The 26,796-nt window shown below is 47.7% G+C and overlaps 1 protein-coding gene across 11 annotated transcripts in view; it reads right to left on the reverse strand.

Annotated features, from left to right (window-relative positions):
* Ten-a (Teneurin-a transmembrane protein) overlaps positions 1–26,796 on the reverse strand; it is a 594,721-nt gene that overhangs the window by 351,227 nt on the left and 216,698 nt on the right. For all 11 annotated transcript variants that reach the window (XM_076772668.1, XM_076772616.1, XM_076772642.1 and 8 more), the window contains 2 exons: positions 23,109–23,167; positions 10,626–10,871 (listed from right to left, as the gene is read on the reverse strand). In XM_076772668.1, the coding sequence (XP_076628783.1) occupies positions 10,626–10,860 (235 nt within the window). In that variant the 5' untranslated portion in view covers positions 10,861–10,871; positions 23,109–23,167. The remainder of the gene's footprint in view (positions 1–10,625; positions 10,872–23,108; positions 23,168–26,796) is intronic.

Below are 26,796 nucleotides of genomic sequence, written 5' to 3' on the forward strand. Positions count from 1 at the left end.
GACGCTGGTGTACATCGTAAACGTATCTTAATTAAATTAATTTTATTAGACTTCCTGCGTATGGAAAGGTTTAAAAACTAGGTGGAACTCTTATGGAGGGAACAAGTGAACTCTGTAAGTGGTCCCGGTGACGTCTCGAGGCTTCTGGTCGGAATAATAACGCCGAAGACCGACCATTCATATTCGTTCCGCGGTGCAAGGGCTGGGCAGGCCTACGTAGGGTAACTCGTGCGCCAGGTCACTTAATAATGCAGATAGAGAATACCCGTAGTCCCGGCGCGCCGCGTGTAAGTCATGATTAATATTTCAGGTGTCGACCGCGGAAGGATAGGGGGCTCGGACCGAGCAGGGGGTTGATGGGGGACGCGAGGGCGCCGACGGTAAGACTGACCATTGGCGAAGGCGTGGGAGGTTCGCCATGGTTTCGTTGTCCGGTACCGTTGTTAATTATTCGCAAAGGAAATTAATGCGCCCCCGGCAATAATTTATATCGGCCCGCGAAACGAATGGTTAACAGACGGAATTATTCACGCTTCGCTTCTCGCAATTCCGGAAGTCGTACCGCCACGGCGCGTCTTTCGCTCGACTTACAGCGTCGTGATCTTTCAAAATTTCAAACGCGTCGATCGGTAAGATATATCAGGCCATTCGAGTATACGGAAGCAGAGAATTCACCACGTATGGTTTGACGTTATCGCGATGAAAAATAACTTTGTTTCCATAATCTTCGTTAAGAAGAATAGCGTCCAAGGAACCAGCGGGAAGAACACCGAGGAGATTCAACGCGAACGCAATGGTGGATCGTTGATAGAGGAGGAGCAGCAAGGGAAGAAGAGACGAGACTTTCGCTTGAATCAATTATTTTTTTAATTAGACCTAATGGAGAGTAGCGTAAGTCCGAGCCCACCCGCTATAAAATTACTTCGTTACTTCGTAAATGGATTCGCGAATGCAAGCCACTGCGTTCCGTCGGTTATTGCGACCGACGATATTCCAGACAGGGTCTGCTGAAAATTACACGGTGCTCTGGTAATTATTTCGACGGAATCAATATTTTTTGCGGACCTCCTCCTCGCCGAAACGACGACGAGCCGAACCGTGCCCCCCGTACGGTGCCACGTAACTTTTTTAACGAGTCTATTGACGATTCTCTGTCACTGCGCCCGGACTTCAAATAGCTCCTCTATGTTTCTTTCGTTTCTTTCTCTCAGTCGCGTTCGATCAAAGTAATTCCAGACGCGTCCGCGTTGTTACGGAGAGGTACCATTTTCCTTCTAATTGAATTTTCCAAAATTACAGTCGTATTAAGTCCTGGACAATGTTTTATATTCTTTAGAGATGTCGAAAAAACCAGTCTCTATAGACACGAGTCTGTAGACGCGAGTCATCGACGCTGATTCGTGTAGTTTGGAAGAGTCGAGGACAATCGAGGGTAGATTGGACGATGGTTTTTATTAACCTAAGTATAATATCTTTTCCGCGAACCGTGTAACGGTTCAAGTATTCTTACCCGGTACATTTCGCGTAGATCGACTAACGAGGGCGGAGAACGTCATCGTCCTCGTTCTTTTCACACGTTACGCTGGTCTGGCTCGCAGTAAAAATAACACTTCCGCGCCCGGTATTCCCAAAGGTGTGCACAGAAACATGAAGGTTCGTTAAACACAACGTGATTTATTGGTTTTTCGTTCGGATTTTCTCCGGCCTCTGGAGTGTTCTTGTTCCAGAAAATCATTCCGTTTCTTTTGCACCCCTGTAACGATATCGCCGCGCTTATGACGTAAATGCTCGAGCGCATCGATACCGTCGCTCGTTAACGATACGTCACGAACTGGGATAGGCAATGATTTTGTTATTCGAATACTAGTTGTATAGATCGTTGCTTTGAAAGGAGCATTCTACGGCAAAGCGTGTGTTTCTACACTTTCGCGGAGGGATTCTACTGCTATTTTCGCAATAAATTCCACGCACAGTGTTCTACGCGCCAACGCGATAACAGCGTCAAAGTGCTGTTTGAGCGTGAAAGCAGTAGCTCGGCTGGAATGGCGCACGCGATCCTAGGAGTAGATTCGGCTATAAGTGACAAACTGTCTCGCGAGTGGTAAAGGATAGAGGATCGGCTAATATCCAAAGTTGCGCCAGGATCGTTATTCGATACGACGTGGCTATCAAGCAATAGAAGCGCGACAACGCGGAGCGGTCTAATATTTCCAGGGGCACTGCAGCATTGCGCACGAAACGACAAAGGGAATTACCTTTCGATTTTGTACTCGTCAGACGTTGATTCGCTTTGCGCTTCTATGAATTGCTCGAGCATTCCCTTTACGGAAAGTTTCGAATAGCAGAAAAATTATTTTAGAAATGTACGAAATGGCAGGTGGTTTACCAAAGTCCAAGTTAAACGCGTAGTTCCGAAATCCTGGTGACAGTGGCTTACCACCAACTTCTCCCCCACGGTCAAATCACTGTCGACAAAGCCTGGCTCGAAGATGGCTCGAGCGTAAATATTTTAAACGCGCGATCCATTAGATCGGCGCGTAATGGGCTCCCGAAGTATTAAATCCGTTCGACGAGGAGACAAAGTTACATGGGGCGAGCGTCGCGTCGCCTTGAATTCGATCCCCGACAGCAGCAGCAGGAGCAGCAAGAGCAGCAGCAGCCGCAGATGATGGCAAACTGCTAATAGGAGGCAAGTTTTAAATGCGTGTAACGTAATAACGCGTGCATTAGGCGACTAGTATGGCGTCGGGCGGCGTCTGCGGCGGCGACAACGATAGCGGACCCATTCTCTATAAGGGGTAGTTTGCCTGACAACTCGATTACACGATACCGCCGGGCTGAGTGGCAAGTGGTGATATATGGCGCGCATATACACGCCCAGCCTCTGCCTCTCAAGTCACTTAAAATAATGAGAAACCCGGTATCGGGTGGCACGCTTGTTTTCACTCTTCTTTTTTGTTTCGGCCTTATTGGTGCAGCTAAACCACCCCTCTCGGCCCCTCCACTTCCGATGGTGGATATCGACGCCCGGCCTCTCCGCGACGTTGTTGCTCTCCTCGCCAATCACTCTCTCGAGTCATCTAGCACGCGCCAAGTAATTACGCCGCCGCGGCTGGTTTTTAATCTTAATAAAAGAACCGACGATACAACAGCCCCGAGACTTCCTCCCCCAACCCCCCTTCAACCCTTCAGGTCGGGTAACGAATTCATGTCCGTGAACCGTGTAATGGCCGCCGAAGCTCGAACCCTTTTAACGCCGAGCTGGTCCCTGGAACCACGGTGTAGGATGGGACGCCCCGGACATTAGGGTGGTTCTTATTTTTTCGTGCTGGAATTCCTGTTGGCTCGTATTGTTAACCTTTAACAATCAGAAGTATTTCAAGGTAAAAGTAATCGATTAATCTGACCCCCGAAGACTCGATCGAGTCCAAGTCCAATCGAATCGCCGTTTCGGTAGATCGTCCTCCAGTTGGAAAATCGCGCACAAAGCAACAGGCATCGCAGTCGATGCAAGAACGAAATTACTGGCCACGCACAAATTACGAACTGGATACGCATCTCTCGTTTCCCTCTCCTCCCGGCCGTGCTTGATTATAAAGCTCGTTTCAGGGTCTACATGCCAACCTCGTCGTAAATATAATTCTCGTTTTACGCGGATGCGGCTTCTCATCGGCAAAATAAACACGCCGCGGGTTAGGTTACCCTAACGAGGGAACGTTGCCCCTTGATCCGAGGGAAAGACGATGTCTCACTGGGTTTATTATTGCTGCCGAGTAATTAAACCGTTTCCCGTGCCGCCGGCTGAACATCGAAAACGTTCTGCTACCCCGTCGCCAAGGTCGACTGGAATTTTTCGCGTGGCTCGTGGACTCGAAACTACCTCGTCAAACGTTACATGTCACTGTTACGCGTATGCAAAAGTTCATTAATGAAAGGGAGAACATTTTTCATCACTGTAAACAGTGTTACATCTAACGAATAAATTTTCGAACAAAAGTTGAACGACGGTCTGCAAACTGCACGGAACTACCGACGGGAATAAACGGACTGTGGAAAACGGACACTATCAAGATAGCCTTTATCATTGCAATAAGAGAACCGATACTGGGAACGTCGACGATCTTACGGTTACGACATTCGATCAACTGCAAAAACCAGTTAGCGCAGCAAACGTGCTACGGAGGAAGTTTGCGAATATGACCGGAGTGGAACTGTTTGAAATGTAAACAAGTACGACGATAACGTTGTCGTCTAAATCTAATCCCGATGTGCAAATGCAGTTTGCAACGGAGCTGCGTTACTCTGGTATTGTCTCTCGGCGATTCTTGCGTTCAATACGGCCAGTCGACATTTTTTCAGCTGCGCACAGTAGAGGAATTCTTAGACTGATCTTTTCTATGAATTCGTATGGAACGAAAGTTCCCGTTGAAACGCTATGACACGTAGAGTTCAACGTAGTCGCGAACCCCGAGCATCTCGCGTACGACACGAAATCTAGACGCAGTCTTGGGGCCGCGAGATTTTCAAGGAATCCGGCACAAAGACCGAAGCAGCCTGTGCGCGCGCCAATTTACGATGTAACGTTGCAAATAGTTGCTGGTATGCGGGAACGGCTCAAAGGCCGCTGGTAATATTCGCCTGACGTGGATAGCAGATGAACGGTACACAAGGTAGGCCTACATAACCATAAGCACCGATACACGAGCCCGCGCAGCAGGTTTGCGCCGCTCTATATCGCGCACCAGGCGCCACCGCAACACGGTCCGGCATATTGTGCCAGTACATATGTACCTACCTGTATACGTTGCCAATAAATTTTCGTACAAATCCTCGCAGGAGCTTCCTTATGTACCACCGTACGCGATCCAACGGGCGCAGTTAGAACAATGAGAGACGTTTAGTATCGTCAATGATTTCTAAGATATTCGATGGGATGAACATTATAGAAAAAGAAATCACGAAATCTGGTTGAAGAGGTTAAGGAGACGATGAGATAAGCATGTCGACGGTGAAAGAACGGACCCCGTATTGTTGTTGCTCGCAAGAACGCGCCGGACCAGGGTTCGCAAGATTGCTTACGAAGCGGTGGCAGTTGCAGGCAGTTTCGGAGGATATATCGGCGGTCAAGTGGAAATAAAACGTCCGTGTCTCTGGATAATGCCCGCCGTTAATATCGAACAACGTCGCGACCGTCTGGGAATGCAATCGCGTGGCTCGTGGATTTGCTAGGCGACTTTTAAAATCCAGAGCAGTTTTAGCGACGTGGAAGCTACCCCAAAAATTAATCTCCTCGGAAAGAGGGAGAACGGAGAGCGTCGAGCCGTAACGAAGGTCGCGATAACGTTGGTGCAACCATCGAATAATTTTACGGTTCGATGCAGCGTCTAGTATCCTGACGTACGTATCAGATGGCGATCCGCAATCTCGGGTGGCACGTAGATCGCCCCTACGGTGATAAACGTGGCCCGGATACACCCCTAAGAAAGGTCGCGGGAAATTTACCACGACCCCCTGTCAACGGCCGCGCAGAGACAGATACACATCCGCCGATAAGATTTATCAGAGTTTTCTTGTTAGACGGCGCCGGGCGTCGTACGGATCGTCCCCTCCGACAGAAATTCGATCCGCTGCATTTTAATGAACCGTTCGCCCGACGATTGAGTGATTTAAATGGATCGACCGTCTGTAACACAATTATTCAAGAGATCGGTCGAAGAGAGAGCCTCCTTGTAATTTGACGTTCAAAGCGATTCCCAGACACGTGAATTTCGATCGCGCGATCAGACGTCCTTAAATTATTCATCCCTTCTGAGAGGCCACGGCTCCGTCCATTCTCCGCCCCTCTCGAACCAACCCTGGGCGAAAGAATAAGTCGAAACGGCGCGCTTCCTTTCCACGGCGAACTTTTGTATTAGCTTGTAACAACCGCTACCCGGAGGCCCGCGAACTTCGGTCATCTAATCTCGTACGTTTCCGCTTGCACACCGCGGATCCAACGACTCTCGCATACATGTCGTTTACTTTAATCTTGAGTTAGGACTTTGTTAACCACCCTCACTGAGAGGGGAAAGTAGACGGTTCTTGGCTACGACCAATTATCTCGGCAAGACGTTCCATCGCGAATTATTCGTGGAATGTTTCGGTTGCTTGGCTCCCTCCTGATCGTCGAGGGAATTTTTTTCCAAGTAATTTTGCTACTGGTGCGTTTCCCTATAACGTTCGAAGGTTTTTCAATTCTCCGCAGCGGCGTCGCCGGATCGATAGCGCAAAGCGTTTCGTTATCGCTCGGTAGAAAAAAAAATACACCAACGTAGTTTAATTCCTGGTTCCGATCATTTGCATGTATCGCGGCAGTATTTCATAAAGCAGAAACCTCCGGCGGCCCATTAAAAATTTATTCTGGGCTTAACCACCGTTTCTCGAGATCCGCGAGAACGTACCTGACCGCGGCAGACTATAACGCGTTGTAAGTCGAAAATACTGGGAACCGGGAATGGAAAACTCGAGTTCGGCGACTGTCTTGATTCATGGCCGCGCAAGTATCTCCGGCACGCGATCTTTCTACCGAAACGACCGAATTTCAATCGGTTTACTATTTCCACAACAATTTTCCTTAATAGACGTTGCATCGAGGAACATCGTAAAACGAGTCTACCCGAGACTCGGACTGCAATCTCTAAAGAAATTCGACGTTTGAGTTGCCAGCTGCCCTCCCGACGACGCTGTAACTTCAAACAGGTTTAATTATAACTTCCTAGACGAGCAGTTTATTTTTTACAACTTCCAAGCTATTTGTTTCAAAAATTTCCTCCGAGTCAACCTGCTGCCCAGATATTCGGATATTCCACCGCTTCTCCGCGAAGCATATCGATACGTATCGATAAATATCTTCCACCCGGAGAGAAAGCCCGTTCCGTTTCATTTCCCGGTATAATTCAACGAATTCCGCAAGGAAAAAAGTATGAAAGCTTTTGTATGCGCTCGTTCGGTCCATCAATTTTTACTTTAACGAGGATCGCTTGGACGTTATTCGACCGAACGTTGAACGTAACAGGCAACAACGACGATGGCGCGCGCGCGGAGGCGGTCGACGCAGTAATTAACGCGCCAAGTTCCACCGCGATCCGCCATTGTAGCTATATCTGACCGCGTCAAATTAATAGTCCACGGCGTCTATGCAAACGGGACGCGGAAAATCAACACTTACAATGCCGCGGGAAGCTATAGATTATCGTGCGCGTTATCGGCGTCCGTCGGGGGTTGCCAGGGGGGCCGGAGGGGTGTCAATATTTTCCATACGGAGAGCGGCGAAGCGCGATGCGGCAAACCCCGTTCCTGGTGTAATCAGCTGACAATGTAATGTCCAAGGCGAACACGGAACCGGAGACAGGACCCCTCGACTGCTCGTCAATATATGGATAGCCGCGTGGACGTCGTCTACGTTGACGACGCGGTATTTGGACTCGACTTAACTCGAAGAACAGATTTCTGAACGATTTCTTTTGGGTATTAACATTTTTTAGATTTCTCCGCGTGCATCGATGATTGCGCAAAGGGAGATTAAGAGATCTATTTTGAGGGTGGACGGCGAACGAGCACGGGATCACGTCGTGGACGCGCACCGAATGACACGGAACGTTATTAAAGCTTTACTCTGCCCTATTTCCAGCCGAGAGATCGTAAAAGGTATTCCGATCCGTGATATAAGACGAGGTGGCCGCGACAATGCGGGGTTTTACGGACGCGGCGTCTCGTCGTAACAGGGCTGCCAATCGACGGGTAACGCGATCCGCCACTTACGCCCTCGCGGAACGTAACGGCGATACCTAATAAAATGTCCCCGGATTATTTTTCACCCCGAAGGGCCTACACGGAGACCGAGCCACTGAATCGACGTTACCATTAACGCAACATAATCCCTGGGAGCCGGACACCGCTCGTTTCAGGAGAGCCGTGAAGGAGCCGACAGAAAAGAGACCCATCAATGAAACCTCTCCGACGGAGTTCGATTCTCGACTCTCTCGGAATATGTCACGCGAAATCGATCCATCGCGTTCGTCGACTTGGTTTGATCCCGATTGTTAATCAACCCTTACGAGGACTGGAATCTTATATCTCCTCCGATTAGATCGTAACAAAGTATAAGCAGAGCAATCTTGGCGTCATCGATTCGCCTCGAAGCCGGACAAAGCAGACGAGAGGCGCGACAGTGATGGGGTCGCGTTACATCGACGATCGGGGGTGAAGGGGGGCTTGGAACTCAATTAATACCGGTGTTCGGTTTATACTATATTTCTTGGTTGCGGTATCAAGCGAGCCAGCCCACCTCACGTCTGTCTGCATTTGTTCCAATTCACTTGCTGCCGATTACCGCTCCCGCCAAGCCCGAATCCGCCTGGATCTCACCCTCGACCCCACGTCTGCGTTCCCCATTTTCATCCCTATTCTCCCATTTCCTCTCCGTCGATGTCCCCTCGGCCCTCCGCCCCTCGTTCGTTCCACGACTCGAATCGACTCGGCTAGACTCGATTCGCCGAGGCACAGTGTCGCCTAACCGCACTCGGAGTGTATCGAAAGAGACGACGTAGATTGCGAAACGATTCGACTCACCGCTGGTCGCCTCGAGCCACTTCCTTCTCGCCGCAACCAACCCCTCCAGGTTACAGCCGCGACGATCGACCACCAGCGTGGATCGATCCAGTTTCGTATTTACTCGCGAATGTCAATCAACTCGATACTTGGGAGCTCCAAGACCACCGTTCGGGGCTTTCGGAAAGTTAGCAAGACAGGGAATCGAGAAACCTCATCTCGGGCAGCAAAACGCACTCGGATTGTCAAGTTCGATGACCCTCCTTCACCTAACGTTCCAATATTTCGAGTGTCTCGGGCCTCGCATAGTATGTTTGAGAAAGAAGGAACCAGCTATTACGGGTATCAGAGTACAAGATAAAAATGTCTAACGTCCCGAAAAAGTGATCGTCTTCTCGATCACCGAGTACGGGAATGCGTAGATTAATCGTCGCGCACAGCCCGAGGTTAAATAATGGTCATGCGAGCGGGACGCGCGATATTAAACTATTATTTGCGCGTCTAGTAATCCAAATAAGCCGTCGATGATAATGCAGTTATGCGGCGCGCGTTATTTATACGGCTAGCCGCGAACGAGTCGCGTAATCGATACACCGGGGGACGCGAAAGCAAGTTCGCGGGGCGAAGCAAACGCCCCGGAACGCGATTATTCGCGGACGGCCGGCGTCGCGACGCGTCCCAGCCGCAGAGAATATTATTTTTAAGGGTTTGTTTACTCGACCGCGCCGCGGGAGACGCGACTGTGGAAAACGCTCCGCAATCTGGATTCCACATCCGAACTTAATATCCGGCCGAGCTCGTAGACGACGCGAGGAGGTAAAACTAATTTCGTAAATCCTTTAATCTACGCGTTTGCTAGAGGGAGGGGGGGGGGGGGGGGTGGAAGTCGAAGGAAGATTAAGGGAAGCGAACTGAATGGGTGGGCTCCGCGAGCGTTTGATGGAATATGATGAACGAGCCACCCCGAACTTTATTATTGGCGTCGGGAGATCGAGTCGAGGGAAACAAAAAAAAAAAAAAATAAGTTAACGCGCATCGACGTGTATCGCGAAATTGTTTCTCCAAGAGTCGATGGACCCCCGTTGCTCAGCGATTGTTTCTATATTTGTGCGTAACAAGATTGCAGCGAGAAACAAAAGTACATGGATTTTTAACATAAATATTCAACCCAGAAGAAGAAAAGACCGTTATCTATTAAAAACCAAAACTTTGCAGAACAATCAACCCTTACGCAAGTTTATTTAATTTCTGCAGTTCTAGAGTTTGCAGGTTCCAAAGGTGTTTCTTGAAAAAAGTAGGGGAAACTTTGTGCTCCGAGAAAAGTGTTTCTACTCGGACGAAGTGACTGTTTCGATTTACTTACTTCCGTGTCGAACATCGTCCGACCAATACGACAAACCTTTCGCGCCGACCTAACAATTCCAAGTTCGCGAGTTCCTCATTAAGTCGCTCGTTAAACGTCGTTTCAGCCGAGGTTTAAGGCAGGTCTAAGGACCATCCAATCAAGGCTTAGGAATCGATTCGTTACATTAATTCCTTCAATCCAGCTGGAGGAAGGTGCAACAGAGTTGCTAGCGGTGCTTTGCCTCAACGAAGTTAATCGTTTCGGTGGCGTTTTGCTGTTCGTTACGTTCCGACTGTGTCGCGTGGACGTCGAGACTGAATATTCATACGTTTGTAGGTCGACGTTTCTTATTATTCTTGACGTTAAGGTGAAACGCGAACCAACAGGGACTTGAAAATTCTAAATAACTAAGAAAATTCTCTATTAAAAACAAAGTGGTGGTAACCTGTAACTTTTCTTACACCGAACCCACAAAATGCGCCCAATTGGGTAATATAAATTCTCATTTCACCCTAACAGATGGGCTAGCAACTCCTATCAAACACTATTCTTTCTTCAAACATGATTGAATATAACGCGGGCTCGTCGGACCCTGAAGTTACCAGCGTCCGCGGAACTTTTCCTCGTACGTCTAGCGCAACGTTACAGGCTCTCGATCAAGGTATCAAACATCAATTATATCATCACTCACTTCCATACTGCTGCGCCAAGAGGGAAGCGAAAACCTGGCCCGGACTTCGGGCACCTCTTACAGCGGACGAGACGGAGGCAGCTCCAACGGCGTGACGTGTATTTTCCTCGTCGTCGCTGCTCGACTGGGCACTGGGTCCGTAACCGCGCCTCTCTCGCCATTCTAGGGACCGTTGACGGCGCAGTCCACGGTCCCCGTTTCCGGGCCCGCGGCCCAGCGTGCCCTCACCCTCCATCACTGCAGCATCTGCAACCATTCGACGCAAATTTCATCATCCGTTCTTAACAAAATGCTTCCAATTTCGCGTGGAGAGATTTTATATAAAATTTCTCTATCGTTCCGGTCCCGCGTGTTCGTTTTCTCGCTAACGCAATTATATCCAACAACGGATAAAATAATACAATGAATGGCCACCGTTGTCCAAGTTCCATGCGATAATCACGAGGCAAAAAACAGTTGAAAATTTAATCCAGAAATAATTTGACGCGACGTACACCACTCGCACTTTACGACAATGACCGACATTTAAATAAATGTATTACGCGCTACAATTTCATACATTTCAATACCATAATCCATTTATTTCTGCTCCGAATGTTACCGTAACAGTACCTACACTTTAACTGGCATGAAATTGTCAACCGTCATTGGTTTGGAAGCAATTGGAATATTATCAAATTTTCGTAACTGTAACAAATTATATTCCCTCGCGTTTCACTAGGAACCAGCAGCCATCCATCGAGCTTTTCGTTATAATACAAATAAAATAATAAAATGGATGTACGACATTCTAAAAAGACTTGTTCGCATCGTAATTTATTAACTATGAACTTTCGTCGTTAATCGTGCGAGGAACCTTCTCAATTTTACCGTAAATAGCAATTTATTTCGTGGGTTTCGTTTATAAAAATACGCCCCGTCGGTGGGGAGTCGGGAAACAGTGAAACTTGATAACACTTCAATATTAAACAACGCCGGCTCATTAGGCATTCATGGCCGTCGATGGGAGTCATTCGAGGTCGAATGAAATCGAATTGCGCGCTCGACACTCGCCGATATCAAATACGGATAATTCCCGTTTCGACGCCGACAGACGTGTTTGCGTCTAGACCACGCTCGGTGTTTTGTATATCATCAGGAATTTCGATCTATGAAAGAGATAATTCCTGCATTCGACTGCACCCTAAACATTCCCCACGCGTTTCGATCGTCAGATTCAATTAATTGTTAGCTCCTACCCGACCGACAGTTTTTAAGAACATATTTTGTCCGCTCCTGCCACGGGCCCTCATCCTTGTCGCCTGGAATACAAGTTCTCAACGACTCTCCTCAAGAGAAATTTTAGTAAATAAACTCCTCGTTGAACAAATTACGCATTAAAGCAACGCACAGGGAAGTATGACGTCGCGTTAGTCTCTGACAATTACTTTGGGGGGTTGTCTAGCCGAAAAGTTTGGAAACCACTGGTCCGAACCGTGAAAGATTCGGTGCATACGATTACTCCGGTTTGTATACCGCGCCGGGAACGGAGTTTCCTCGGATCAATAACATCTTCAGTGTATACGGGATCAGATAATTGAGTGGCGGATACCTCTCGAAATTCCCATGGAGACGTCCTCGCGGTGAGTAGCTCTCCCTTGATTGCGGAGACAGCTGATTGATGCTCAGGGGTACGATCCGGGCGAACCGATCGACCGCCTTAAGATCGTTGGCTGTTCCTTGGACTATGAAATTTCGGTTTGGAAATCGCCACCAGGAACCGGACGAATCCTTCCAGCCACGCCTTCCCAACGACATCCGGCACTCGATATCGGTACTCGAACCTGGCTAATTTCGTGCTCGTTCGCCACCGTGTTCGCCCGGTTTCACCACGACGTTTCAATTTCGAATCGGTTCTACGTCCCTTTTAACCATCTATATTTTCAATATTTTTTAATCGACGATCATAATGCAAGTACCTTTATTATAAACTGATTGCCGTTATATCGACTACGCATGGAAAATTGAACACGTGCATTCAATAAAGCTAATTGCTCTATGTCCAATTATATGGTCGATGCGAGCCTCTTCCATGAAATGATCCTAATTAAAATGTGTGAGCTTCGCGTACGACAAACGGACGATAAATTTCAGGGAAATGCAGAGCGATTCTCTCGCTAGCGACTTCCAAGAAGAGAAGTCTCTCCACGACAATACAGAAACTAAGAACAGCTGAAAATTCCCACAGTTTGTATTATAAAAATCCGAACAACGGCGGGACGACGATTTTAAGGAGGTTCGCGATTCAGCGGTAAATTTATAGCGGGGCATCCCAGGGAATTAGGCGTTGCGTTAATAAATTTCAATGCGTCGAGAAGCCCCGGGGCGAGGGATAAGTCGTCCTCCTGGATACGTGCCCTTATGCATCGCCGGGCAGCTCTCCAGAGCCACTTTTCTCACTTGCCTCAATAGCGGCTAACAGGTCGCATCCTCTACAGACGAGGGTGCTTTACGATGTTTTGTTTCGGTAACCTACCAACGCCTCCTTCGTGCTCGCGTGCAAGCACGCCGGGAACGTGGGAGACTTGTCAAACCGTAAGTGAATCGGAAAACTCGACGGCGAGACGAGTTAACGAAGAACCCGTGAATGCACTTGAGAGCCCCGCTCCTGAGAACCTAGGGGGCCTAGCAAGTTGGCCCACTCTGTTTCCGACCATCGTGCAACAACCACGCGGAGGTTTCGCGAAGAAAGCTTACGCGAAAGAACGTAATTGTGATTTCGCATCAGGGACAAAACGATCATATCGCAAATGGGATGCTTTACGATGCGTCGTTTACGATCACGGTCGGACCCCCTATTGTTCGTTTCGCGTATTAAGAACAGCATCCACCTTTTTAATAGAACACTTTCATAAAAAGAACCCATAAACGCGGAGTAGCAAGGCACAGGGCACTCTTACTGCTATAACTTATAGCACGTGGCATTAATGGCCGATAATGTGACAGTCCTGTACGATATAAAAAGTTTCGCGGTGCTGCTGACTATACAGCGAGTACCCAACGTTACAGAGCCTCCTTTCACGACGTAAAATCTTTGGTTTTATGAAAACAGACTATTCGGTCCCTTATGAGAAGCATCTGTGCTCCTTTAACTGCCAATGTAATATTTTCCAAGAGGTTGGATTCTATATCTGTGCCACTTTGACTGCGAACTTTGGATATTTCTCTGGTTACGAAATACTGGAACGAAAGTTGAAAGTCTGAATAATATTACGGAACTTGTTGCGACTTCGTTGAAGCCAAATAAGCATTCTCTTTGCAAGTTAAAGAGAGAAGCCGATGAACGTCACAGTTATTTCTTCTACCAGTTATGTCTCGTGATTGATGAATGCACGATAGTTCACAGGTCCATCATGGCGGCCGTGGCAGACAATTGCTGCTGAAGAAACCGTGGGTTGTGGACGATGCATTCGGTTCCCTTATGAGAGCAATGCGAGATCGTCGTTAAGAAAGTATCGGAAAAGTTTCGCGTTCCGGCTGGCTCGTTGCCGCGAAACGGGGGGCAACTTCTTGGCAATAATATACACGTGTGACCCACCTCAATAATAAGAATAACTTTTTCCCTAATGCCTGTGCTCGTCTTGACGTCGGATGCGTCCAACGAATCTTCTTACCAACATGGCTCCGCCCCGAGTTCAATTACGTTCCTCGAGTTTCGCTCGTGCGTGAAATATGACGCTCCTGGTTCGTCGGGCAAACAATGCCACGACGACTCTAATTTCCTGGATAAAAATGGGGACGGATGTAAGCAGAATCGTCCCGGCCTTGTTATTTTCTAGGATATTTATTAACCCACCGACCTGGAAGTCCAAACGAAAAAATTCATTTCCACGAGAGTAGGGTACTTGTTCGTTTATAATTATTTCATCGATCATATTAGAAAAAGTTCTATAGTTTCTGCGGCAAAACTACGACAACTATTTTCGCACGGCGGAGGAAATTAGGGAATGCGCAGCGCAGACTGTAAAACCGATCCAGCCGAGATTCGAGGCTGGAATGAAATGCTTCATTACACGGAGGAGTTGCAAGCGCGAGAGGGGGGGGGGAGAGTAAAATCGTTATCTGGATCGCTCGCTAATCGAATTCAAAGGACACCGAACGGAGGTCTCTCTCGAGCAACAACGCGAATGCCAGGTACCGAAGGATCGCGGCGGAATGTTAAGCGGTCGCCGGATTCCATCGCATCCCCCGGGGCTCTTACCTTCGTAAACATAAATCAGTCTGCGCGAGTCGTAGCCTCTTAGAAAGGGGTTAAAAAGGCTCGATGGTTACGCACACGTAAGGAGTCGTCGCGCCGCGCGAGAAGTCGTCTCGTAATACCTCACACTCGAGAATATAGTGGCACTCCGACTTTCAGACCACGAATTCAGTCTTAGAGAAGCCGCGCAATAAAAGGCTTTAAGAGTTTCCCCGTGTTCGCGCGAATTCAGTGGGATTTGCATGGCACGTCGCGGCTGGAACGCCGCGTCGCGAGAAATGCGGCCCGAGTTTTTAAACGGCATCTAATGAAGCCAACACCCGGGGACATTGTTCAACTCTTCCTTTGGCCGCGAAGGTAACCTAAGAAGGGCATCTGAATGCATGAAACATAGAGTCTGGTACCGGAGAGAGCGAGAGGTTTGCATATTCATCGGCGTCTAGCTCGTCAACAGGGGGCCACGGTTTGGATCTTAAACGCTAGACACCTCCTCTTCAGCCTTTTACACCGTCCGCCTTGATATCGCCACGTAGGATAATTATGTCTGTCCCATAATCCCGGGGCGACGTTCCCGGTGAGCCCCAGACGCCTGTTCCCCGTCGCCTAAACGGTCCCCTCCGTCTTCGATGACGATCCTAACCCGCGAAAATTTGAATACCCGCTGATTACGAGACCGACTAGCTTCTCTCTGCTCGTGGGGCGTTACGTGTACCATTAAATTTTGCTTTGCACGCGACACGCGGATCGCGTTATGCATATGCCGCGGCACGTATCGCGCGCGGAATACGCTCGCGGAGAATACGTGACGCAGAGGGTAATGGCGCTCGAACATTCCACGACAATCGCTGTACCGCCGAGCCAATAACGCGTAATGGGCTTTCGATCTGTACCAGAGAGATGGGATTCTTAGCGGGATCGATGTCTGCGCGGTTCATCATTTCTAGGCTGTTATCTTTGATATACACTAGTATATCAAACTCTCTTTCTCGCGCTATGCAACTTTCATGAACCTAGTCTTTCAAGTGTCGCGCGTCGATACTCGAAGGATCTTGGACGATTCGTCGTCGTGATCGTGGGAGGGAACCGATAGACAGGGCGGCTGCAGGAGACGAAGAAAATTACACGGGGCACGGGACAGGCGGTATTTTGCGGCGCAGAATGTCAATTAAACGGCGTGGCCGATTAACCATAACCGAAACCTCGACAAAGGCCAGAGCGTGCACCGTTTCGCACTCCGGCGGGTTCATCACGCGATAATTTATATGGTAATTCCAGGGATGTAATAAGTCCCCCTTGGCAAACTCTGGCTACCACTACGTACACGAGAGGGCCAACGTAGAGCCGCGCACATCCTACGGTGACCCCGACGTTCCGACGAGAGAGGACGACCTGCCATGTACACATCATTACTAAAAGCGGTCATCGATTCATCGGGCTACGGACCAGCGACGCCCCCGCGTCTGACCGATCCGGTTCGTCCTGTGCTCTTGTAAGCGCGCCTCTATAGACCAGCCAGCCTCTACCGTTCGGTACGTGCGGCCTCCATTGTCAAATTTTCCCATCGGCCTCGATTCCGTGTGTTGGATTTAATTAACACCATCTCGTTAACTTTCGTTACGGGCTGTCGTGTTCCGATGCGATCCTCGGACGAAGATGAATTTAAATATCGAGCCGCGTCCTTTGGCTCCGTGATTAGCTCCGACCACCGGCTCGTTAGGGGAACGTACAGCTACCATCGCCATCCGCTTCCTTTTGTGATCGATGCCTTTCCCTATTGCCTATCCCTCGTTCAATTTCTACGTAATTCAATATTTTCTTTAGCGATTTTTCATTTCGTCTAAAAGGGTGCGCTATCCGTCGTCGAACGAGATTTAATTCTGAATTTAATAAAATCGACCCAGGCAAACAAATATATTCCTTTGATAGGTTATCGTATTTTCAGGATATACGATATTTAGAAATAATTCCACTACTTTCTAATAATAGTTTCCAAAACGGTTGACAGTTTCGAGCAATTTCATTGCGTGCACGAGTTTTTGAACAGAACGATCCCGAACGACCGCAGCGTTAAATATATTCTAAAGGTGACTGCATGCGAGGGAGCTGTTGATTCACGCGGACGAGAGAGAGGATATTAAAAGCGGCGATAATCGATGAGGATGGATGAGGTTATAACGTTACGGTGAAACGATTTAGTCATAAATTTCGTTTGCCTCCGTGAAATCGAAAAACCGCGACGCGTCGGCGAGGTGCAACCGATACACAGAAACGGATATATTTTCAGCCATTTTTAAATAAATCCCGTATAAATAGAAAATAATTTTAGTACACATTTTCCCCTACGTACGTAATATACTTTTTCGTATTAACATCCCTATTAACGAACCCATAAATACTTTATTTCTCGCGATATCAGAATACTACCAAACGTTGCACCATTCATTTAACAAAGTCTAATTTGCCCGGAGTAAAGTTCCATTGCATATTCAAATAATTACGAACCGGTATCGTGAACGGCACACGTTCTCGTCAGCGTTTCGATTTTACTATACTCGCAAAATATACAGAAACAGGGTAGGCGAAACGCAAGCAATCGGCGATACACGGCGCAATTTCAATTACAATCATCGCGAATAAACGAAACGCACGTACCGGAGGCACGGTCGACGCGACCAAGTACCAAACGTACTCCGACCGCCGCCGCGACGATTACACGAATTAAACGACGCCAACGAACGATGAAAAACACTTAAAGCTGCTCCGTTGCTCCCCGGAATGGCGTCGCGTCGAGAGAGATTCGTCGTAGGAAAGGCACCGCGGAATCGATAGAGGGGAAACAAAATGAAAGGAGGAAATTACCGTTTAATTGATTACAAAGAAGAATTTCCACATTCGTCTGTCTGCGGCGGAGGAGGGGATCAAAGCACCAGTCGATTGAAGGCAAACGGGACCTTTCAGCAACGACTCGTTTAAGATCAGAAGAACGAGGACGTGGTTGGTCCTCGCTGCAGTGATTGCGAGGTCGATTGTCAGCGTCTCCTCTTGACTCTGCGAAAACGGGTCTGTGTTCTGGTTTTGCTACCATCGAGACTCGTAATTGTTCCTGGAGATCATTTCGTCGATTTCGTTCCATCGTCAGATCGTGAGATCAGCGGCTTCGATTCGTAGAATCAGCAATATTGCTTTAAGATTTTGTTCCAATGATAGGAAGACTCCTCGTGCAAAAATCGATCGAAAATATACAGCAACACTTTTTCATTCGAGGCTTTGTTTTCGAGAAAAAAAATATTGAAAATTGTCTGAGCATGTCTGACCATACGTATTATTACTACTTCAAATTATGTGTTTACGCGTTTACAGTGGCAGTATACTATTATTTATTATATGAATAGTTATAGAATAGTAAGATTAACTGAGAGTAAGTAAACCTAGGCAAAAAGTATCATTGGTAACGTCCAGAAACACCTATGTAAGTAGAAATAACTGATATTGGTCAGACATGTTGCGTTAGTCGCATTCCACTCGTAGAAAACAATTTTATTTCGTACTATCGATATATTTTTAAGCAAGGAATCGCCCTGTGCTCGATCCTATCATCAATTTACATTCATTTAGCGTTATTTAAAATTATTATACTGCAGTTTTACCAACACAACAGTACCTTGGTATTCTATGTTCCTCAAAGTCGACTTTCAGTGACAGAAATTTGTCGAATAGAGGCACGAACAACGTAACAACATTTCTTAGAACGTATTCTTACAATGTAAAAGAGTGTTTAAACTACATTCGATGCTGGATTCATAGCTTCGTCGTAATGCTGATCGATCGAAGATACGCCATTCAACTTATCGGAAAAGTATTTTCTGTAATACTTCTCTGGTCTCTGCCTCTTCCGTCTGTCCTCTCCGCCACGTCGTGTTTGCTTTTCTTTTTGTATATGTATACATCGTTTGACATCGACCCGCGACTCGAAAACTGGCACCATTCTTGTCTTTCACGACTGTGATAGAGCTTCCACGAAGGAGAATTATATTGCACTTAATCCGATATGGTTGAAACGTACAAATAAAGAAAATATGAAACATCAAACATCTTTTCGGTTTGTCTTTCGTTCGATACGTTAAATTTGTATTCGGGTACGAGGTTTGCCAGTCCGTGCACCGTGTGGATGACGAATCATGGAGCAGCCTGTATCCACGAGAACAAAGGATCAAATACCGAAGTCAAGTGACAAACGATCGCCCCGATCAAGCAGAAGGAATCTCGTGGACGCGTTAGAGGGTTCGAGCTGTCGGGGTAGTGTATCGCGACCGCGGTAATCTACGAGGCAGTTTCGTCTTCATTTGCCAAATGGTCGGTAAATCCGCGTCCCAACGGCAGGGGGGCATGGAAGACGGTTTAGTGTCGCGTCCCCCTGGCACGGACGTTACTGCGAAACTTAACTGCGATGTAAACCCACTCTGGCTGCTAGTCGAGCGCCATTTCTAACTAACACCGACTCCAGTCGGCCATTCAACGATTCTCCTGTCGGGATTACGTGTCTCGCGAACACCAATTCCGATCTATTTCTGGGGACTTCCGGCCAACACGGGCTCATTTTGCCCCAATAACTGTCGCCCCAACACTTTTTGCCTTTAATTAAATTTCTATTGCTCCCAGAGTACGGGGATCCGATCAAAATGGTTGACTTTTTTCTCTCATTTATTCGGCAGCACTATGTTTCGAGCGATTCGAGTGCAACCGAGTTTGAGGGGCGCCGTGATCGAAAGCGACTACAGAGAAAATATTGAAAAAACTCTCGTTGTTCTTCTTGTACCGAGGCTACAAGGGAAATGCGCTTTTCCGGGGTAACTTCGTCGACGTGTGTACTATCACGAAAGTTTTTAGACGTCTAGGGCGTAGCGGTGTTCAAAATTCCCGATTAGAAGCCTCGGGAGTTGCAGCAAGGCAGAAAGTAACCGAAACCTTATCTTGCCAACGTTATCGTGCTTTAATATTTTAAGAAAGAGAAACTTCAACCAACACGAAGCAGAGGGTTAATTTTTAATTGAAACGGAGACGAAAAATAACTACTTGAAATCACATTTCGTTCTTTCGTTTCCGGGATTGTTATTTGGAAATAATTGAATCGTCGAGTCGGCTGAAATAATAGGTAACTGTCTATAATAATCTCTTTACGCGTTGACGAAGAATAAAACGAACGGAAGAAATAATTTATAAAGTGGTGTCGCGCTCCGCGGATTGAAGCTTAGATAATAAGCAGGGAAACTGTACTCGACAAGTGGAAAGTTGACCATAATGAAACGCATTTGGTTAGAAGAAGAGGACGAATTCTTAAACTTAAAATAAAGTATTCGGCCAAGAGTCTTCGAAGAGAAGATCGAGTGGCCGCGGGCCGCGAAGAATGTCTCCAGAGAGTCCCCAAGATTTACATAATGAAAAATCTTTTTTCCATCCACGAACGAAGAAATGCTTAATTAAAAGGTTTCATACCGCGGCCTGAAAATATTTTTCCTGCGTTTGTTGACACTGAACGGAGTCTGTCTCGAATTTCCGTCAGAGACGGAACGTTGTAGAAACGGTGGAGAAACATCTCTCTGACTTTGCTAAGAACATGTTGAATCAGTGTTTCTCATATTGTGCTTTTCGTACCCTTGGGGAATCGCGTTGAAGGAGCTTTTTAATCCGTCAGGAAAAGATGGACTCTTTATACAGTAGATTAAAAAATTCTCTCGCTATTTTATTCTCACTATAGAGATTAAAAAGATTCTTATGTCAATTTTGTTTTGTTTTTTACAACCTGAGAAGTTGTTGGGAATTTCAATTTAATTTGTCTATTTTTTAGGGGTCCCCTGGAAGGTGTAGTTTGAGAATCGCTGTGTGAAATAGTAAAAGTAGGATGGAAACTCAAGGGAACCTTGGAACGCGCAGCGAAGTGGTCAGTAATTTCGAAACCGTGGAATTTCGAGCGTCCCCGAACATTATTTTCCGACCGAATGCTTTCCCGCGTTGGCGCGCGCGCGCTCTAGACGAATTTAAATGCACAGTGGTACAAAATATTTAATTGAATCGCCATGAAGCCGTTGAAACCCGGAATAAACGTTCAATTAATACGGGCGCCCGGCGAATCAGATAATTCTTGAAATGCGATTAATTTTTGTAATTACGTTGAATATGCGTTATCGCCCACATATTTAATTACGCGATGCGAATAAATCTTGGGTAAGGCTGATGGCTCGAAATTTCATCGACCGGTATGAAATAGAAACTCGATACGCGCAGCGGAATCGATACAAATGAAATTCGGTGGCTTTCTTTGCTTCATCAGCGATTGTTTCATCCTTCAAAATTGAAATGTTATATTTCGACCTTCTACCATAGGAAATCTATGTAAAATTTCAATTCTTCGAACACCTATGGGCTCGTACAATACGCGTCGAAAATATGGAGTTATCAGATTTAAGATTTGGGTTCTTTAAATTACACGTGAAGTGCTGAATGGATCTATGTTAGGGCAATTTCTATTTGGCTTATTTGTCACAGATCTTCTGCGCGTTTGTGAATCCTCTCGGGCTCACATGCAATCCCACGAGGCGCAAATATTGCAGTTCATTGACATTTCCAGTATTCATACTGCGATTCATGAACACGAACTGAACATGGTTAGAATTTCAAATTGGTCCTCCTCGTATGGCTTAAAGTTAAATCCTTCCAAATCCTGCCTCCTTATTGTTGGCTCGCCAAACCTCATTGAGTAACTACATTCAGCCTCTGTCGCGTTCGACAAAGTTACTATACGTCCAATAGACCATATAATGAATAGCCTTGGCTCGATCTGGCTTTCTAACACCATTCACTTATTCGCTTATACCCTTTCAAATCGTGCAAATACTACCATTGGTATATTTTGCTTTCATTCTCATTTGGTAAATAAAGATGTCGAATAATGAATGGAATGGAATCGAAATTGTTTACGGGGACCGAAACACGATCGTGGATAAAGTGGTCGGAGACTCGAATTTTTTAGACTCTCGTTCCCAGCATCCCCTTGAAAACAATATCTTTCTGACGTAAAGTCGGCCTTGGAAATTGGATTGTCCTTCAAAAGTCCCGGGGGTGTTCTAAGCAAGAGTGCGCCATGATTCACTCGATGAGACGCCCGTAAAATGTGCTGAAACCTCTTCTTCCCCTGCGAGCGAACTCGAGGCACCGAGATGAAATTTCGAGAAACGGCGTTATAATAATTGGGACGGTATAAAATCCAGACGGTCGTTATGAGTAAGTACTCGAACGTTTCTTACCGTCGTCGCTCAGAATTTTTTGCCGGATAAAAAACGAAATGCCGGCCATATAAAAATTAATCAGAAGAATTGGGTACCGTCTACCCTACCGAATATACGATTTAAAACGAGTCGGAGTAACAGTTACGTCTCCGTGACGATCGAAGACAAGCGGAAAGGACCGGTTTCTTCGGTGGGTAGACTTTGGACCGCGAGAAAAACTCTGGCCGTCCCTTTTGCACCCGTTAGAACGGTCTGTCCGAGAGCTATCGCGAAAAGTAGGTGTTGTCTGCAATAAAGCCGCGTTACCTTCCTCCCTTTCGGTCGGCGTACGCGGTGAATGTAAAGCGGAATGAACGTTAAGTAAAGTCCCCTCGTAGCGTAACGTTTTACGCGCAATGCGCCGCATAAAGCCTCTTACGTGGAAGTAAATTGTAAGTCCCTTATAGCCGACTGGTCAACGCCGTAAGCGCTTTCGTTCGGGCCGCAAAAACAGCTTGGAACGTAAGGAGATTAGAGTCGTTATTGCGTGGACGGGGACAAAAGTGGAAGTTCCATGCGAATGTCGCGACCCACCATCCCCCAGTTTCCACCCTCTCTACGGGCGTTCCGTTCTGTACGCGGGTTGGCGAGCCGGGCAAAAGTGACAGAAAGCCGGCTACAAAGGAATCGCAGCCGCGACGTATTAAAGTACAACTTATATAACGGCGAGAGCGACATTGAGTTTCAGGGAACGCCGTGCTACCCGCGCGAGATAAGAGGAAGGGAAACGATTGTTAAGCCTCGGTGTCTCGTTTTCGTTTCCCGGCCGCGCCTGGGACGAATTACGCTCCTCGCGAGCGGTATTTAACGAGACCGAGCGTTCCCGTTCCTCCTGCAATTCCCGCCAATTAATCAAAAAAATTTATACGAGAAAACGAAACGATCGCAAACGTGACACGAAGGAAATAGATGATATTTACTTACAGTGACGCGTCAGACTGGTGGTCAGAATCTGCTTGCTGGCGTCCGCGGGCTTGGTACAGCTGAAAACAAAAGAAGCACGGTTAATGTTAGAGCCATACGGATTGTACTTAACGTAAGGAGATTCGCCAGACGAGAACAACGGAAGTCGAGAGTCGTCCGAAAATCTACGCGTATGATAAATTCACGTCGAACGGTATCGCGCGGCGGATATCCAACTCGAGTATCTGGCCACGCTCTCGAAGCACGGTTAATGAAGAATTAAAGTCGGCCCTCGTGTTCCTATTACAAACAGGTACGATACACGGACGAGTGGCTAGACTCGTGGAACCTGAAGCTCCGCGAGCGGTGCATGTTTGATGCCGGAAGTGCTCCGAGGCCCGGGCCTACCTTCCTCTGACTGCGGTTTCCGCAACCTCCGTAGGGTCATTAGCCAACCATTCATTATGCAAGTGCGAGGCAGTATTGCGTCAATATGGGGGCGGCAGATTGTTGGCCCAATCGATAACAATGCGCTGTGTTTACCGGCCGGATAATCAACAAACGCAGCTTCTGCTACCTCGCCTCCAAAGACCAAGCAAGTGGGAATTACCGTCTGCCTCGTCCCGAATAATATTGCGTTCCGGAAGTATTGCCACCCCTCGAATTCTCAGCCACTCGGTTCCTACCTCGAAACTTTTTCCATAACTATTGCCTTACTCTTAGTCTCACCCCATTCGAGTATCACATATATTTAACCTTCTACTTTTTCGGTGTAGCGATTATTATTTAATCTTACTTACGAGGATGCTTCTTCGCGACGAGTTTCATAAGATTGCGAGTGTCTCTTTCATAGGCAAAAATTATTTGTCGACGAGTTTACGACCCGCGCGCGACGTAATAAGCGCGCAGCCTGGTCGACGGGACAATAGGCGCATTATTTACGAGCAATCGCGATATGAGTGGAGAAAGTGGAACTCCATTGTCGGGTATTGAAATTAGTGTCAATATAAATTACGCGGCGGAGATTTGAAGGGCTCCAAGAGGTGAAAGGGGCCGACAAGGAGTCTTCTTTAATATAAAACAGAAATTCGTCTGGACTCGAGCGACTCGACGTACCTCGAGTATTTTTATTTCTGGAGACGTATCTTTGGGACAACAGGGACCGCGCGTATCTCGGAAATTCGTTCAACAAATTCCGCCTGTATGATTATTTAGCGTGAAGGCAAATAACCTGAATATCGAACGATTCCTAATGAGTCCTCGAGACAGCCCCGTAATCTGTTACACGGAAACGTAAACAAGTCGAGACGGATCAGGTTCGTGTGGCTCGACCACCGGTCAAGGAGCCAGAATTCGATATTCGGGAAGTCGACGGGACAAAGACCTCGGAAGTATGAAACGCAACCGATGAAAGGGGATCGGGGAAGGCGTAGCCAGAGCGATATTCCGAAACAGGAGGCAGCTCGTAAAAGGGTGACGGTCGGGGTAGATCCGTCGGGCCCTTTGATCTAAGTTTCTGGGAATGCAGGCCGAAGGGACAGCGTGCGTAGCTACCGCCCAGGAAGTTGCCAGTAATTTGCTTAGTTGAATTAGATTGTGAATTTTACACCGCAGTGTTTGAGCCGTCGTTCGCCTACGACTTTGCCCAGCCCGCGCCTCGACAGTCACCGCCCTCGCACTTCCACCCACACCCCGTACCCCGACCTCCGTCGCCCGGTTACCTCGTCGTCGACCTTATAATTACTGTTCCATCTTCAGAAAGAAGTTTGCCAATTCGTTGCCTCGACAGAAATCCGCGCTTTGATCCGCCAAGAAGCGGGCGGACCGGGGACAGGATACGGTCTTCCGCGGCGTCGAGCGGAATCGCGCGCGATAATGCCTCCGCGCGGCGTGATTTCCGTCGCTTTGATCCGTCCGCCTGCTAAACGGAAAAGATGATTTCGAACGGAGACGACGAGCAGCCGGGAATAAAATTAATCTGACATCAATGAGACGCGCGTCGCCGACCGCGAAAGGGTTCACGATCCTCGCGTTACTTCACGGTTAGAAATATCCACGGGCGTTCTGGAATGGATCTGCAAACGGTCTGTGCCCTCCCGACGAACCTTCCACTCGCAATTTTGACGAGACTATTTTTTAAAAATTTATTCAGCGACGCGTTGCGCGAAGACAGGGACAGAAACGTCGACGTTCGAAAGCCAATCGAGGCTCGGGGGCGCAGTCGCGCAAAAATCGCGCTCTTGACGCGTTCACGGGGGCACGGTGATCGCGTTCCAAGTCTGAAAAAGGATGAAAAAGGATCGTCGTCCAGCCGTCGACCCAAATTCCATCATCGTCGAATTCCTGGCGACGAGGGATTCGTGATTCGCGTGCAGATCGCGATACGGGCAGACGCGTACCTGCACGTACATACATGGAGGGGTAAATATGTATAGGCGGTATCGTACGAGAGGTGCACGCACGGCAGTCGAATATAATCTCGTGGAGAACGGTGTTCCGTATGCACGAACACCCGGTGTACGAGTGTGTGGAACGCGGACCGACACCGGGTGGCGGCCGCCTACCACGGCACACTGCGAATCCTATACGGCGGACTTCAGGCACGAATGGGGGATCAATGTTTTATCGATATTGCAGCAGACGCAGCACTGATACGTCTCGAGTCGGCCGCGCATATATAGCGCGTGCTTTCTGCCGTTTGCAAGAGGATTTATGGATTAGCGTTTGTTTATCGTCGCCCTTGCTCGCATTTTCTCCACCGGGGACCCGTGCTTTTTCTACCCTGGACAGTTCCCTCCACCCTCGCCCACGTAACCTGCTGCAGGGAGGGGGGGGGGGGGGGGCATTAAAATCGACGATCAGCAAAAAGGTAAACAGGAGCGAACGTCAGTCGATACTGGCCTCTTTCTCTCTCTCTGTACGCGTATGTTTGCGTTCCTAGCTTCTTTCTGTGTTTTCAATCCGTCGAGGATCTTCTTCCGTCCACGCGAGGATACGCCTAGAGGAGCTGCAAATAATCCTAGAGTCGTTGTTTCTGTTGGTTCGATACGGAGTAACAAATACAAAGAATTTGGCGATGAATCTATACCCACACCCCTAAATGGGACCGTTACTAAACGAACGAAAGAACCGCCAACGTCGAAGATTTCGTGCAGAATTATAGCGACAGCGATTATGACAGTAATCGCAGAGGGTGACAGCGGCAAGCGAGGAAGTCTCGAGGAATTTTTCCGGTTCCAGGCCGATTGTGCTCGTGCATTCGAACGAAATCGTCGGGACGCTTGTCTCTCTATGCAAAGTATCGATCAACGCTCGCTCGACGAGTCTGATACCGGCTTTACTTTTTCTCCTAGGCGTTGCAGTCTGGTTGGAGACTGTCATCGCGGCCGTTCTGCGCGAGACGCGTTTCCGTAGGTTTTTCGAAGGAAAGTTAAAAGGTAAGTGCAATTTCATCGCTCGTCTGCGCGTATCGAGGAACCTCTTCACCGCTGCCGCGTAGGGGAAAAAAACATTTCACCTTTCGGCGATTAAGGAAGGAGATGCTGGCAAAATAGGAGCGACTCGAGCTGTTTGAGGCGCTGTGCATGAACGCGTTGCTTGAATCCGCGACGCAGACGACGGGGGTGGAGAAAACTAGAGAAAAATGGGAAAACAGAGTGAAACGAAAAGACAGAGAAAAAGAGAAAGACGCGAGGATGAACGAGGGAAG

Source organism: Colletes latitarsis, chromosome 1, assembly GCF_051014445.1.
Source record: "Colletes latitarsis isolate SP2378_abdomen chromosome 1, iyColLati1, whole genome shotgun sequence".
Taxonomy (NCBI): domain Eukaryota; kingdom Metazoa; phylum Arthropoda; class Insecta; order Hymenoptera; family Colletidae; genus Colletes; species Colletes latitarsis.